At 37.7% G+C, this 17934-nt stretch overlaps 1 protein-coding gene across 2 annotated transcripts; it reads right to left on the reverse strand.

Moving 5' to 3' along the window:
* Positions 1-933: 933 nt before the first annotated feature.
* zbtb44 (zinc finger and BTB domain containing 44) lies at positions 934-17783 on the reverse strand. 2 transcript variants are annotated; one of them, XM_048187719.1, is made up of 6 exons: positions 17451-17782; positions 13754-14871; positions 10499-10583; positions 8044-8195; positions 6448-6748; positions 934-3834 (listed from the first exon to the last, which is right to left on the reverse strand). In XM_048187719.1, exons 2-6 carry the CDS (start codon positions 14838-14840, stop codon positions 3492-3494), a joined length of 1968 nt encoding a protein of 655 aa, XP_048043676.1. In that variant the 5' UTR covers positions 14841-14871; positions 17451-17782; the 3' UTR covers positions 934-3491. The 2 variants fall into 2 exon arrangements, with proteins under 2 accessions (XP_048043676.1, XP_048043677.1); XM_048187720.1 differs by having other exon boundaries at positions 3698-3834; positions 6665-6748; positions 17451-17783.
* Between the last annotated feature and the right edge of the window lie 151 nt (positions 17784-17934).

Here is a 17934-nt window from a genome sequence, read left to right on the forward strand (position 1 = left end):
TCAAGTACCGTTGTGGCCAACAACAGTGGAAAAGTGGTCAATGTCACAGACAGTTTTTGACATTTTAAGATAGTAGTTCAGTCACAATGAATCAAAAACCATTTTGTGAATATTATCTGACTTGACCCATTTAGAGGGCTTTCTTTAACCACCCTTCCAGAGTTGATGTGGGTCAGACAGTCAGAGGACACCAAATCAAGAGCAGGTGCTTGGAGTCTGCAAATACTGTGCTGTGTCACAAATACTTCATCTAGGAGGCCAAGGAAAAATTAAAAGCCTCTCGTTGTTTCTTTTAGCATGTGTTTGTGCACCTGGTTGCCAAGAATTTCCTTATTTCTATCCCTTCACACACCAGAGCTTGTTATGAGCTAGAAAAACATTGTACATTCGCAAAAATGTCGAGTGGGAAGTTAATTATAGTTCAATAGCCTTGCAAATAACTTCCTCAGCAGTTTATGTACATGGTGTTGTCATGCACATATATATACAGTAAGAATCTAATTTAATCTGTACTTTATTTCCCTAGTTGAATTGTAGTACATGCACAAACTCTACACTACAGTTCAAATATTTGGGGTTGGGAAAAAGAAGTATCTAATGCTCACGAAGGCTAAATTTATTAGATAAAAATTGAATATAATTACAATTTAAAATTACCGTTTTCTATTTTAATATATTATAAAATGTAATTTATTCCTGTGATGGCAAAGCTGTATTTTTTTTTAGCATCGTTACTCCAGTCTTCAGTGTCACATGATCCTTTAGAAATCATTCTAATGCAGATTTCATGTAATCTAGCTGAATACGAGTATTGTTTTCATTAATTAAAATAAATGAATGGTAGTGTACATGTGTAGGATTATTTAAAGAACATAAACCAGAATGACTATTTAGCAATAAGAATGGAAGCAATGAATTAAGGCAAACTTGGAGTGTCAGGCTGTAACCATTTACTGTAAATCTTAATGTACATAATGTTTTTACAAAACATCATTCAATAAATCTGAATTGGCACAGAAACGGATGATAAGAACCACTGAAAGGATACAAAATGACTAATACATTTGTCTTTATGAAAATAAACACAAAACATACAGTTTAAACTTGTCGAATAGCACTTCAAAAATATTTTTAGTTTCAAGCTACATTTGAAGTCTACCAGCATTCTGTCTACAAAACATTATGAATCCATACCAATGCATGTTTAAGCCAATTAAAATACAATACAGATCCAATATCCAAAGGCACGAGATACGACTAAAACTATAGGCTTTAAAAAAAGAATATAGAGTATATACCAATAAGACATGGTCACAAAAGCGAACACTACAAAGCTCAAGTCAAATAACTACTCACACTCACATTGATATTACAAATGTACAAATTGACACTTTTTAAGGTAACTGTCATTGATACAGAATCTGGAAAAAAGCATTATGACTACTGAAATATCACGTTTTCTTTCTGCTCAAACAATTGAACACCAAAGATTGAATATTGTATACAAAATGGTAGTTGCACATATCTGAAACAACATCCAACAAACGAATCAACCCATGCTATATTGATTTTTTTCTTCCCCCCATATGTCTTTTTTTGCACGGAAAACATGCAAGTAGCACAAAGAGCAATCTGGGACAGACAGCCAATATTGTCTAATTGGATAAACGCGTCACTACAAACTCTCAGACTATGAAGTAATTGAGTTCTAGCAACAGTCCGCGGTTGCAGAAATGGAGAGAGTGAGATAAGCTGGAGACCGTCTCGAGGGAAATGACATCAGAGAATGATATTGCAGCCTAGTTTTTGTAACACAATGTGATTTCTTTCGCTGTCTGTACACTAACAATTCATATGAACTGTTTATCGAAGGGTACATGCTTTAGCTCGACTAACCCCCTTCTCCTCTAGTCATTATCTTCAGTCATTCATCTCATTGTCCACTGCAGTATAAAATGTTTTAATTCAAATAATTTCATTTTAGAACACGTGAATCATCCAAAACAATATTGCACAAAGCCTATTAAAAGGTTTGTTCCCTACAAAATCATGTTGGAATGGAGCAGCTTCGAGACTGATTGCCAGATGCAATATCACATGGAGGAAGCGGATTTGTACGCAAGATACACGATCATTACAATCACCGAACAAAACAAATGCTACATATTCCAAAGTTGCAATCAAGTTACATCTTCAATCGAGGCTCATGCCATAGTCACAAGATGTTCATAAACTTTGTGTGGGAAACTGTTAGGCACATACAACTATGGCATCAAGTTATGGAGAAAAATTCCATAGTATAATTCCAACAGCAATAAAATGGGAAAGGCTATGGAAAATCACCTTCCACTCTATTAAATTGTGACCCAATTCTTCCATATGTCACAATCAAACGAAGAATGTTAAACCAAAAGAATTCATGTACAGCTCTTTCAATCGAATTGACGAGTGGTTCGGAGAGCTGGGCAAGAGGCACAGTTTACAAAATTTTAGCAGCATTACACATACAGCAGAAAAGAGGGCTAGGAAAACAGGGCTACTCTTCACATATACACTCATTCAAAACAACACGCTAAAACACATTAGATTAGTCGCCATCCACGCACAACAACCCATTAACAAGGGTTCATGCTTGTTTTGTGCCAGTCAGGTTCAGTGTTTTGTTTCCGCTCTGAACACACATGGAAGAAGTAACACAGTCTTTCACATTTTTAGGAACGGTCCTCCGAGTGTCGAAGCTTCCCAGTTTATAACAGGTTTGTTTACAGTCAGAAGGGGCAGTTTGCTAATAGTTAAGGCGCGGACATGAAATTGGAAAAAAGGAAGTAAAATAATAAAAAGAGATCAGTCATAGTTGAACGTAATGCAAAAAACAAAAACAAAACAAAACAAAACATCACATTTATACAATTAGATTTTTTTCCCCCAACAGACTGCCACAAAGTGGTTATATTCTAAAAAAAAATAAAAATAAAATAAAATTAAAATTAAGAAAATGTTCCATGGAACAAATTCATTATAGTCACAGATATTAACGAGTTACTAAAAAAAAAAAAAGAAGAAAAGAAAAAAAAAAGTCACATTTTTTGATTCAAGTTTTTGTTTTTTAATTTACAACCGGGATGTTCTTTCATAAAGATCTGCAAGTAAATCCAAATGAAAAATGTGATATTACAACACATGGAACAAACAAAACAACAAATGACTGTTTACTGACTGACTGTTTGCTTCACTGAATCATTATTTTTCTGTTTATGACTGTAAAGCTGCTTTGAAACAATCTGAAGTGTATGAAGCGCTATATAAATAAAGGTGACTTGATTTGACTTGAATTTCAAATCAGAATGAACAAATATCAAAAGGCATTATCCTTTTTGATAATGTAACAAATCAGATCTGTAAGCTGTTAAAACATAATGAGACGTCAACAAAAGAAGTACTGAGTGTGCAACAGGACTGTTATTATACAGGTTTAAATGTATGGAACGTTTTCACTCAATTGTAATTGACACAAGTCTTTTCTTCTTTCTCCCCCCTCTCTCCTTCTCTCCCTCATCTTCCTCTGGGTCTTGTAGAGAGGTAACAGCGGCCGTGGACTTCGGATGGTCCCCTGGTGCACCCTCCCCTCCGTGCCCTGATCTGGGGTTTGGGGTTTGGGAAGGTGGTGCAGAAGTGTGGTTGTCATAGTTCATGGTAGAGGAAACTTGAGAGATAACTGGTGTTTGGACTGAGGAAGAGGAAGAAGAAGCTTCAAAGGTCTGCTCACTCATCTCAAAGTGTCCCAGCCCCTCTTCCTCTTGCATGTGACTCAGGTAGTCTGGGAGGAGGAACTCACTAGGGCAACAAAGGGAGAGAAGCGCCAGTGTTCAGAAAATCATCACTGCCATCAATACTAACTTAACATAAGATAAAACTGACAGGTTTACAATCATCTTTCCCAATCTTAGTACCTTCATTGACTTTTTAGCATAAAAGCTCAAACTTTTTTATGAAAAAGGCAAAAATGGGCAAAAACCACAAAAATGGGCAAAGTTACCGATTTCAATCTCCTCTGTGAAGCCACAATCAGAGGATGTCAAACCACTCAGGCGCAAGTTCAAAAAGTTACTGGTCAAAAAACAAAAAGTAAGTTCAAAACAAAAGAGTAAGAGTTTGGTACATGAGTCTAAGATTCTTTGGATTTCCCAACCCCCCCCCCATGAACACTGAACAGCCAGTCCTAGCATGTTCAAGTCTAGCAATAAACTTTGGCAAAATGTCCTCTGGCAAAAACACTCCAGCTATCTAAACGAAAAGTCAAAATTGAAGCTTCAAAACTAGATTGAGGATTGTGGCTTGGCAGAAAAAGTGATATAGCAAGTAATCACAATTCAAACACTAATAGCTTAATCCATGAATAGGATTTAGATACTAATGACATCATTTCCTATTTCTTTACAGTAAGTTGTTGCAGTCTTGACACTATGATTTCCGAATTCTTTAGCACAAACTTAAAAGCAAAATATTGACAGGTATTCATTTTTTTAATGTATTCAAAATCATTTAAAAAAATATCATGTGAGATATCTAACCCAGTTTGTACTTGTTTGCTCATCTTAAAATTACACTTAAAAGTCCATCAAAGATCTCTGAAAAGTATGGCCGCAATGCCGGCTGTTTCTCGTAATCAGAATAAATAAAACTTCTTTGGGATACACTACACGACCACTCCCTCTCTTAATAAGCACACGGCAGAGCCAAACTATTGCCTCACCACTGTAGCTTTCAAAAACACTGTTTATTTGTGCCTGACAAAGATGAATAGACCAAAGAGATCCTAAAAGCGAGAGGGCTTAAATCAAATAAACAGTTGGATGAAATAAGGGAGTCTACGTGTAGCAGGAGCTCAATACATAAAGGCACCGGACTCCCTTCCCTCTGCTTTAATGAAGGGCTATCGTCATGAAGATTACCTCAGAAGAACGTCACTTACAGACAGTGATTCCACTGAGCTTTTTTGAGAACTTCACTTAAAAAACCTATTCAGCTGATGTAGGATTGATTTCCCTGCCTGCTCCAGCTGTTTACATCGCACTGCTTCTTTTCCTAACGCACAGTCCAGCTCCCACTACTTCCAAAATGGAATCAAAGCCATGATTATTTCCTTTTGAAAATACTTGTTTTCAAACAGGAAAAGTCACTTAGTTGGTTTTCTCTGGAGAACACATCTAGGAGAAATACACGTGCAATTTTAAGAATAGAATGCAAGAGAAACTGAAGGGTGTGCCCATGTGTTAAAGCTATTCAGAAATAAATAAACATTATATTATACTTGGCATAATACTGATCAGGACAGTCAATAGAGGAGATTTCAGTGATTTCCTGAAAGCTCTATTCAGTAATTAATGACGTTCTTCCAAATAAAACACAATGGAATTGGGCGTTAGCCTGGACTGGGGTAAACCTGTTATAACTCAGCAGGAAAGACATTTCATCTGATAGAAGCATTTTGTCAGTCACAGCTCAACGAGAAAAGCCTGTCATCTTCAGCTGTCTTTGAAAATACACAATGTTTCAACTCTAATCATTTATAATAAGGTTCAATTAGTTAACACTGGCTAAAGTATTAGGTATCATGAACTAATTAACAATTATTACAGAATTTATTAATCTAGGTTACTGTTATCTAATAAATATACTATTGGTCATTGTTAATTAATGTATGTTCATAATACATAAACTAAAGATAATTTATATAACTTGAAACGTACAATTCAAATTATATAAATTACCATTAACATTGATTTATGTATTATAAACATACATTAATACTACTCAAAAATTTTGGACACAGTTTTTTTTTTTCTTTTCAAGAAATTAATAATTTTATGCAGCAAGGATGCATTGTTACCAAAAAATTCTGTTTTTTGACTGATTCATCCACAAAAATAATAAGCAGCACAACTTTTCAACATTGATAATAATAAGAAATGAATCATTCTTGAGCACCAAATCAACATACTAGAATGGTTTCTGAAGGATCATGTGACACTGAAGACTAAAAATTCAGTTTTGCCAAGAAAAAATACATTTTAAAATATTTTCAAATAGAAAACATTTATTTTAAATTGTAATATTTTTTCACATTACTGTTTTTACCATATTTAATCAAATAAATGCAGCCTTGTTGAACTTTTTTTTTTCAAAATTATTAAAAAAATAAAATAATAAATGATATAAAAGTAACAATCACTGTTAATTCATGACACCTAATGCATTACCTGATGTCAACGAATTGAACCTTATTGTAAAGTGTTTCACCTAATACACATTGTTCAATACAATTAAATTATTTCTCCCCCCAATTCAAAAACGCATCTGCTACCTCAACATGAGATGAACGGCCGACCGTACAAAACTAAATTTGTACTTCTACATATTTTCTTAGAATGTTCAGCTCCTCCTCACCTGGTCTGGAAGTAGTTTGCTAGTTCTGACGCCTCATGGTTGAGACTCCTCAGGTGTACGATTAAATTGCCGGAGTTGGTAAACATGGCGCCGCACGTTTTGCACTCGTAAATCCGAGGCTTGCGGATGATGTGGCGAGACACCCTCATGTGGTGCTTATATTCACCGAAGGAAGTGAAAGTGGCGCTACAGATCTGGCACCGGAAACAGCGTTTACCTTCGTGCTTCAGCCGGTGCATCTTCAGGGAGTAAGCCCGCGTAAACTTTTTCCCGCAGCGGTCACACTGGAATGGCTTAATACCTGTAGAGGGAAGCCATGAAAGATTACTGTCTACCATATAAGAAAACAGGAGATAATTAGCAAATAAAAGATGATAATGAAGTTCAATGAGACTGAAGGGACCATAACAAGAATGTGTCTGCTTTAGTTTGTTGTGTGCTAACTGCTTAATAAAAAAAAAACACAAAATAACCAAACACATTGTCCTACTTGTGCAAAGAAGTCAGGATGTTTATTGTGAAGGTTCACTCCAGCAATGCATCACATTAGGCATGTTGGCCACATAAACCACAACTAAATCAATTGCGTAAAATCGCTTTCACCAGTCCATAACTAATTGCTATGATGAGGAGTTCTGTTTGGATAATCGACAGCAAACAAGACACCACCTCTGTGTAAACTAACAAGTCGATTATGGTGAATCATGTTGTACTCTTCTGCAAACCAGAAGTTTATGTAATACAGAGCCCGACATTAAGCCTTTCCAGGATCTTGTCTGAAAGCTTAACTCAGCTGTCCTAAAACATTTTAACAATAAAGCTTCAGTACATTAATCATTAGAAAAATGGGATGAGGCCAGTGCCTCGTTTGTAAATGAATAATTGCCGAATCCAAAACAACAATTAAAAGGCGCTGTGACCGACGCTGACCACACAACTTCAGTTTTCCCGGAACATACAATGACGTCACTAAATGGTGGTAGTGCGACTAAATAAGAGCATCATTCACAAGTTTCTGCACTGCCCTAACTACAGCCTAGTGTTTTATCCTGTCACATATTTGTTGAGACCAAGTATCATTTAGTTGATCAGTGATTCCATTACATTGATTTCTGACAGATCTAACTCCCGTTGCTCGTGTCTCCCGCTATCCTGATTAGTATTAGCAGAACTGTCCAGGGGTGCAGTTCCATCTTCTTGGGATCTCTTTTGATCCGAAACACCATCAGCTTGACTTAAAAATACTTGACTGTCTTTTTGACATTTTGGTGACATTAACATATTTTTAATAAAATAAGTCGTCAGGTAGCCTATATACACTTTCCACTGCTCACTGCACAAAACAAACCCATGTAAGCTCTGTCTTACACGCACATGCATTGTCACCATGCCATGCACTTGTTAATGCCATAACGCAAAATTCCAAAATCTGACATTTTCCAAAATAGGATTCGGCAGGATCCAACTCAAATGAAGCACTGGATGAGGCATCAGGAATATAAAGAGAATAGTGTTTGAAGAAAAACAAAATCTCTTTGCATTCACATGCACTTTCCCTGTCAATGTTGAATCCTGTAATAGCAGAGGCTCTCTCACCAGAGTGGATAAGCATGTGCTGCTTGAGATTCTGTATTCGAGTGAAGCGGACGCCACATGTAGGGCACTGGAAGGGCCGTTCAGGACCGTTGAGACCTGGGCGGTTGGAGGGACTAATGTACAGGTGGTATGGGTACTGGACATTCTCTAGCCTGGAGAAAAAGCAACAAGAAAAGAAGAAAAGAGACTGACTAATTAGATGAGCAAATTGCACACTGACTGTTAGTACACTGTTTAAAGTAAATGTAATTTTACATGCAATGGTCTGTCATTATACAATTAAATAATTGTTGTTTTACCGATATTTGCTGTTATTTAAATAATCAGTAATATACTGTACAATACAATGCATTCTGGGTAATATCTGTTGTTTTTGAGAAAGTAGCCTACAGCATTATAACGTGAATTAGCAGAGCTCAAAGTTGACACTCGGAGGCTGTGTCCCAAATCATACCCTATACCCTCATTCACTATTCCCTACATTAGTTTACTAATAAAGTCCACTTGAGACAGTGAACTACACTGATGAACACCTGCTGTTAACAAGCAGAATCAGTGAAGGGAAGAGAAAAACAAGAACTACAGCTGACTTCAACCACAGCCTTGGATGAAATTAACTGAAGATGAAAGAATAAATGAAAAGTTTCAAGATCTGATCTTAGCAACTCCACAAACAGCATTACCAGCTTCAGTTATAACCAGACTTTATTTCTGTCAGACGTCTACAGAAGTTCTCATTGAGAATTACAGAGTAAACTTTACAGTTGCTTACTTAATATCTATCTGATATTAATATAACACGTCATATAATGGAACAAATTATTATTGCCGCTTCCATAGACAAAGTTATGTTTTGATTATTTCACTATTACACATTCGGTGATTGCTGTTTTATGTTAAGAAATAATCCTTAGATTAGATTAGATTCAAATGAAATAAGTTGACAGTTCTTCTAACACCGTATCAATACTAGTTTATTTTTTAATGTCATGTGTGTTACCATAATGGTGTTTAGTGTCTGAATGACACTGTGCACCTTTTATTAGTACACACTTTCTCAGCTTGTGAAAAAGCTTATGATGAGCTTTGAGTCATCATGTGATTTTCTCATCATTATTTGTTGTTGGTAAATTAACATTATATCTGCTTATAAAATATTATGATTATCAATTTTCAACATTGATAATCATAATATTTTTTTTCTTGAGCAGCAAATCAGCATATTAGAATGATTTCTGAAGAATCATGTGACACTGAAGACTGGAGTAATGATGCTGAAAATTAATACATTACATTAGAAAATATATTAAAACAGAAAATATTTATTTTAAATCGGAATAATATTTCACAATGTTACAGGTGAACATAAGAGACTTCTTTCAAAAACATTTAAAAAATTTTGAATGGTAGTGTACGTGTGATGTCACTATCTTCTCTAATCTTACCATTAGTGCAACAAATCGATTTACAAGTGTCCTGTTTGTTTTCATTAGACCTACATTTTAAAATCTGTTAAAAGGGGTCATAAAATGCATTTTCATGTCTTTATATTATGTTTCTGGATTATTTTATTACCAAAATATCACACTGTTTCAAGGGGGGGTTACCTCTTTCAGAAATGCATGTAAATTCTCACTGCTGTGATTGGTGAACTTCGTCGGACCGTATCTATTTCCTCCCTCACAGTATGTGTGATGCGTTTTTTGATGCTCAAGATGGCCAGTGCCGTAACAGAGCAGTATATGCTTGAGGCCAATTTAGAAGAAAATCAACAAAGGCAACTAAAATGACTGCAACAGTCTGTTTCAGAATGGTAACTGTAGTATGTTTTTATTGTAGAGTAACCTCTTATGTGTGTAAATATCAGGAACATGATTTTCCACTTCATGACCTCTTGAAAGGAATACATGTAAATCTGGGTGGGAATATAAAGAAAGTGTGATGAGAACACTGTGAATTGAGTATTTTCTATGATTTGTATTCATGCTACTGCTACAATTTCCTCTGTCTACAGATCCACAGAGATCACCCCACAAAGGTTTAAGGCTAACATATAACACATTTAGTCAGGCATATCAAGTTGTCATATAAAAGCAGACTCCACTCCTGAGATGGACAGCAGTGTCTTTTTTTTTTTTTCTTCTATCCCATTTGTTTTGCATCATACCATTTCCCTACTCTTCCAGTATTCCAAAAGGCAAATTCAGGTCCAAGAAGTTTCCAGAAACCCTGCCAACTAGCTTCTCTGGCCTCTTGGCAAGAAATCTTCGTCCTAATAGCACTACAATATCACAGAAGCCTCAACTGCTTATAAATAAGTATACATGAGGAACGATGATGAGAAGTCTAAAAAATTATGTCCCTCCTCAGAGGGGCCCTTTAGTTCAATCATAAATGTGAGACGCCATAAAAGGACACTCTGTAAAAACAACACAGACACCCAAAGGAGTCTTACCTCTCATCCTCCTCCATGTGACCAGTAGTGTTTGGAGTGCCCTGCATGGACTGGAGACCCTCCGTCACCCCCTCATCCATGGAGCCTGAAGAGAGAGCAGAATGTTGTTTTTGAACCTCTTCTCCAGTAAAACTGTCTTAATATTTTGTTGTTTTCTTTATACAGATATTGCCTCAGAAGTTCTCAAAAGTGCATAAAAAAAATCAGAGAGTAGCAATCTGATAAATATAAGGTAAATATGTCATTTTCAATTTAAAGGTCCCGTTTTTCGTGGTTTTTTGAAGCTTTGATTGTGTTTATAGTGTGCAATATAACATGTGTTCATGTTTCGCGTGTAAAAAAAAACCCCAGTATTTTTCACATAATTTACTTATCTGTATACCGCTGTTTCCACTGTCATAAAAACGGGCTGATGACTTCCTTGTTCTATGAAGTCCCTCCTTCAGAAATACGTAACGAGTTCTGATTGTGCCAGCGGTTCCTGTGTTGTGATTCGACAGCAGTTTAGCGCACCGTGCCCGGAAAGGTCACGCCTCTTACCATAACGTGGAGATGCATGCGCTCAGTGTTATTGTAAACATGTCTTTAATTTTACCCTATCAATTTGAGCCGGAATCAGACCCGGTGATTGGACTGCGGGATGAAAATAACAGCGTTTCGACGACATGGCGACAAACACACTCTACAAACGCAACTCTTGTGTATTCCTGTGGGCGGAGGTTAGTCAAAAAACTGTTTTAGTGACGTCATTAAAGAAGGAAGTAGAGGGATGTAGTCCAAACTGGCCGTTCGATGTAGGCGACTTCTGTTAAATAAAATATCTTGCTTGGCATTGAACTTTGAGCTTTAAAGTCGGCATGAAATCAAAACTAACAATTCTTATTTTTTTATGGAATATTGTAGTATTTATTATCAATAATGTATCCGTGAACTTCATTATTTTTAAAAAATTCATGTGCCCTCATAATCTTTAATCAAAATCATTAACCTCCCATCCCCCTTCAAAACAACTCATCGTCTCTTCCTGTCACATGCTATGGCGCAAGGGTGGAGCTATCTGGAATTGCAGTGACGTATGGGGTAAATGCTGTGCTTCACTTTATAGAGATTAATGCATTAAACACCGCTGATGCCAGTCATTGGGGTGTACAGTAAACATGGAAAGGAACCTGCGACACGCTCAGTCAGTCAGGCTGCGTGTCCACTGGAGCAGAGCAAGCAACCAGAGCATTTTTAGATTCATTCTTATGGAAGTTGAGCGTCACTTAACTTACGCGCGGCTCAACTTCCATAGGAATGAACCGAAAACACTCGCTTTTTTAACTGCTCGCTCCGCGCCAACGGACACACACCATCAGTCAGTCAGCCAGTCAGTCTCTCTGGCTGTTTAGTGCCGTTAACCGTCCTCGTCATCCTCAATAAAGCTCTTACAGTAACGTGAGTGCTCGGAGTTAGTAATTCATATCTGCCTCCATTTCGTTAGCAACGGCCAACTTCCAATCAATTTCCGAAGGACGAAATCAAGTCCCGCCCTCTCATTTCAGATGCCGTTTCACTCAAGCGGCAACCTCCCCCTTTCTCTCGTGAAGCCAATACGGAAGTAACTTAAACTGCGATTCATCGACTGGCCGCTAGGGACAGGCTCCAAAAGAGAGCAGAATTTCATAGAGTCCCATGTTAAATTGGCCAAGTTTATAGCAGAAAAAAACATGTTTACAAGTTGGTTCAAATTGTGGTTTTGGTCTATACTGCTATTTTTGCCCTTCATGACAACTCTGAGGGGGGTGAATTTTTTTATAACTTATCCGTTTAAATTATATTAAGCCTTAAAGTTCTGCATAATTAAGGGCGTGGTCACTTGAGTGACAGGTAGATTGCGCTGCTGTCTGTGAGCCGTCATGTTACCTCAGCTGCCGCTGAATTTGGCATCTCAGCCGTATTTGTGCTCGATTATTTTATACAATTATAAAATATGGCTTGCTGCATAATATTCGAGACTGATGTGTGTCTGTGTAGATGTGCATGCATGGGGAAGAGACACAGAACACACGTTGTTGGATCGTGGCATTGGCTGAAAGTTTTGGTTGTGAGATTTACTGCAATGACAATGGCGGGAGGATATCAAAATCCGACAGCACTGCTTGGATATTATAACTAAAACTGCTGCACTATTTTGAAAAAAATATACTTTGGACACAGGCTCATTTGTTTGTTAGATACGATCGCTGCTCAGATTGCATCCTTTCTTGAAGAACGATGACAGAGAGCAGATCATTCAGAAGAAATGTGACATGTTTTTTTGTTTTGCAATGGACATTCATATTTTACCCAAGTGCCACGGATTGGATTCATCTCGCGATCTCTATTTCATTATAAAGGTATGAAGTCCCATTTGATTTTCCATGTTGTTATTTGCACAACCAACACTACTGGTGTTGGAGCATCTATATCTTAAAAAACACCGTAGATTGACAGTAAACCTTTAGAACGTTCGGATGATAAAACTTATCTTCATTAATATTTTAGATCGTATCTAAGATAGATAGCTCCTTTGCTGCTAACATGGTCACGTCGAGCTAGGCGGGCGTGGTTTCAGCAACCAGTCATATCAGCTCAAACCACCTCCCCGCCTCTTTGCCCATTTTCAGTTATCCGGGAGTGACGTGCGGTGACGCGCAGCTAAGATGGCCGCGGCCTCATTTAGGCGTCAAAACTGCTGTTCAGAACTCTATGGGTGACGTCACGGACGCTACGTCCATATTTTTTTACAGTCTATGGTTTCACTTGGATAGACGTCACAGTACAGAAGAAAAGACAATCGCAACTTCCGTTTCATGCCGACTTTAAAATTTTACAGATTTTATTTATACTCTAACAACAACATTACACACTAACTAAAGTTTGAAACATGGGATCACGAAGAACGGGACCTTTAATGACTTGTCATGTGCTTGTCACTTGTCACTTCATATGTAAGTGTATATATTCATATATCTCTTTTCTATTTGAATATATTTTAAAATTCATTTATTCCTGTCATGACAAAGCTGAATTTTCAGCAGTGAATTCAGTGAATTTGCACTGAATTTTCACTCAAAAATATTAATTTCTTTCAAAAACAAATCTTACTTACCCAAACCTTTTGAACAGTAGTGTACTTTTCAAGGTAAAAGCTTTTTTTTTTTTTACAAATATCATTAATTATTAACATCATTATAAAAAAAACAAACAGGAAGGAGTCTTAAGGAGTCTTACCAATGGATGAGGACTGGGGGCTGATGAGTAGATCTTCTTGGGTATGTTCATTCCCAGGAACCGTCTGCTGGTCACTCAGAGAACTGTGTGGAGCACTGACTGGATGAGAAGCCTCTTCATGCACTTCTTCGTCACTTAGCCTCTCCACCTTCACCTGCACATCCTCTTCTTCCTCCTCCTCTACCCCTGCCGCACCTCCTACACCCAGGCTGCGTGGGCCCTCGCAGGCGAGATACTCCACCAGTGCCCGTCCACTAGAGTCCTGCCCCGACGCGCCGGATGGTTCCAGGAGACCTTCAGGTAGTTTTGACTTCTCTGGTGTAAACCGCCGGTCCACACCAAAGGGGTATGTCCAAGAGAAGGCCAGAGATGGTTCCAAAGCCTGCGCTGAACTCTCTGGGAAGGAGGAAGAGGAAGGAGAGGGGTTGGGGACTTGTGGAGAGGTAGAGGATGCTGGTTGCGGGCTCGCAAAGCCTTTGCGCTTGCGCCTAGATTCGCGGCACACAGGGATGGGCCGCTCTGGTACGCTGCACTCGGATGAGACCGGAGATGGTGAGAGGGCATCTACAGGGGCGAGGGTGCAGCTCGCATGGCCTTCAGGGGTCTCTTGGGGCCTGTGTAAACCTGGGGGCTGGGTGCTACCAGGACCTCCTGCTCCCGAGGATGCCGAGTTCCACAGAATGCTGGACTTCATGAACTCAGAGCAAGTGTTAGCTACTGCAAACATCTGCATGTAGCTAGCCGCTGCGAGTACGTCTATGATATTCTCCGTACTAATGGACAGGGTGGATGTGTAGGCATATTCCAGAAGAGGAGTGAAACCAGCAACCGTCACGTGTTGAAGATCCAGCACATGTTTGTTATCTTCGCCTACAATTACAGTGTCTTCTTCAGCCGGCTTCCCAGACAGCTTTGCCCGAAGGAAGTCACTACAGCAGGCTAAAACTACCTTGTGGGCTGAGAACAGCTGGCCCTGTACGCGAATGGTGACGTCACAGAAGTGGCCCTCACTGCGCAGGGTATTGAGCTTATCCAAAAGCTCCTGGCTGTGGCTGGGGGAGTTGTGAGTGAAGGTTTTCACACCCATCCTTCACAGTAGGACGAGGAGTCTGGGCTGCCTGGAAAGAATAAGATACATTAGTCCCACAAAATGGCTAACAAAAGCAAGTACATTTATATGCGAGCTACAATAGGTTTTTATTTGAATTCGTAATTTAATATTTGAAGTAGGGGTGTAAGTTTGCAGGAATAAACATAACTGACTGTCATTAAAGTTAAAAGAGTACTCCATCCAAAAATTAAAAACAAAAAGCCCTCATCATTTACTCACCAAAATGTCATTCCAAACCTGCATTAATTACTTTTTTTGTGGAACATAAAAGTAGATATTTTGAAGAATGATGACCAAACCGTTTTGGTTACCATTGACTTCCATTGCATGGAAGAAGAAGAAAAAAAAAAAAAACATTTCTCAAAATATCCTTTATGTTCCAGAGAAGAAAGAATGTCATAAAGGTTTGGAATGACATGAGGGTGAGTAAATCATGACTGATTTTTAATTTTTAGATGAATTATCCCTACAACGATCAATTAACAGGTTAATCGTTAAACATTAGTATCATCAAAAACATGAGAACTCCAAATACCATCCACACACAGCCTACTTTTAAATTATAATTTAATATCATATTTAATATAATTTAAATAATAATAAAAAAAAAAGTCCTCCCAAGTAATAGTTCATCAATCTCATCATAGTTCATCAATCTCACTTATGTCACTGGCAAGGAATATTCTTCCTCATTGCCGATCGAGCAAAGCTGGATTTACAGACAGAAGACGCAAGGCTTTACACCTTCAGCACTTTTTCAATTCCACTGATCCTTATGACATAAAGCATGATTCAGAGCTGAAGAATCCTGATTTTGTAACTTTTCCAAGCCCAAATAAACTCCCTTAAATAACATCTGCAGAAAATTGGTTTAGAATTGCTTGGATCTAGCTGACAGCTAACGGAGTGATAGCAGATATGTCTAAACTATACAGATGTCCAAATGAGTCTGTCTCGGTTTAGAGAGGAAGAGATCATCTTTGGTCCTTGACTCACACTGTTAAACATTTACAACTGCAGTGTCTAATTAAACAAGGAGATGACGTAAGCTAAGAAACATCTAAGAAATTCACTTAATTCTTAGAAAGATAATACTTTGAGTTCTTAGAATGGTAAGCTACATTCCACAGTGACAGAGAATTTACTAGATTTTTGGGACAAATGAAAGCGTAGAGCTATAAAATAGCCATAAAACCCCTTTGCCTCTGCAAGTTTCTGATTTACTGCTCCAGCAGCAACTGGACGACACGGATGAAATACTGATAAAAACTCTACCACCACTTTTTAAGGTTTCAATGCTCTAAGCCAGCTGTAATCTTGGAACCCCCAAGAGTTATTGGGGGGCCGTGAACAAATTTGAAGAACAGAAAAGATATTACAAAATATATCTTTTAACAATGTTTAAGATAATTAAAATTATTAATAATTAGAATCCATGAAATCAGTTTATTTTAAAGCTATGTCTAACATCATTATAAAGAAATGAGTAAAAAAAAAATGTACAGCCAACAAAGAAAGTAATGGAAGTACATTTCTTTGCCAAAGCAATGGTGCAAAACAACGTTAAAGACCTTTTATGGTATTATGAGAAGTTTAATATTTTCGGTTCATTATGAAACTGTGGAGGGACAGATTAGTTAATGAATGGGAAACACTGAATTATGACTAATCATTTTTTTATTATTATTATTTATGAGTATTGCACAGTATATAATTGCATACATGAAAAAACATTGCTGCCATTAAGAAGGGATCCCTTGCACTAATATTCTCTTCAGTTAATATGTTCTGTGTTCCCCAGAAGAAAATGAGTCCTATTGGTTTGGGAAAACATGAGGGTGAATATGAGACCATTTTTATTTAGGGGCGAAGGCTTCCCAAAAACAAATATAAAGATGTCAGTTTCGAAATGTAAAAAAAAGTGATTAAAAAAGTTAATTTATCCGTGGATTATCCATGGAAGATATTTTAGTGCAAGGAAAATGTAGCAAAATTAGATACACTTAGTCATTATCAAAATGCAGAATTACAGACATAATTCATCCATAAGTAATGAATGAAGAGGACTTTGCAAAATGACATCTTGTTGATGGCTGTCAAACTCATTCTCGGAGAACGTTAAAGGGGCGTGTCTTTACACACGAGTTGCTTTTGTTTGTGTATTAAATCGAAAGCATTCATTCTGTAGCAGCCGTGCAATATCATTCTCAACGCCGATATCAAAGGTTTAGATTCACGCATTTGATGCACACTGAATTCCTGATCCCCCAAAGCTGCGTATTTTGACAGGTTGGATGTGGCCTGCTATTGTGCGGAGTGTAAAGTAAATTAGAGAGTAGGGTTACGGTCTATATATGAAAAACCCAAGAGTTAACAATGTGACATTACCAGAAACTTGGGCAGAAAATATACTCAAGAAGAACAGCAACGTGCTTTACCGTTCTGAGTCAAAAAAACAACGTCCAGCTAACCTGCAGCATTCATTGGCTAGCTCGCTAATCTCAGACGATGACTAAAACAGTGTCGTCAGTGTCAACACAGTGTACAAAACATTACTCGAGTTAGATGGATGTCTGTGCAGCTCACCGGTAAAAAAGGAAGAATGGACGAATCCGTTGAAATGTAATTCAACTATGAGCGCATGAATGTGATCCAGCAGCGAGCTAACTACTTAGCCGCTAGCATTCTGACACTTGCACAGAAGTACTGTCGCTTGTTGAAAGCATAGTCACATCCCGATAAATCACGAAGTCGAGTGCTCCCCGTTTGTATTAAAAGGCAAAATCATAAAAAAGAAGCCTGTTCAAGATTGCATTATGTATAAAATGCATTGGTATATCCTCTGACAGGTTTGAGGCTGATGTTTACATACTGTATCCCAGAATGCTTTTCACGGGGCTTGTGCGACTGACCTTTCATTTTTTTAGGGATGACCTGAAAAGCGCTATGATGACGCAATAACACAAAATAAAAGCATGATTTTCATTTTGTACATCATCTGTAGAGTATTTAAGAGTTTTGTTTCAGACTACAGTATTATGTTTCTGGTTGTGGAAAGCTCTTTTTTTGA

This window comes from Megalobrama amblycephala, linkage group LG4 (assembly GCF_018812025.1).
Source record: "Megalobrama amblycephala isolate DHTTF-2021 linkage group LG4, ASM1881202v1, whole genome shotgun sequence".
NCBI classification, from domain to species: Eukaryota; Metazoa; Chordata; class Actinopteri; order Cypriniformes; family Xenocyprididae; genus Megalobrama; species Megalobrama amblycephala.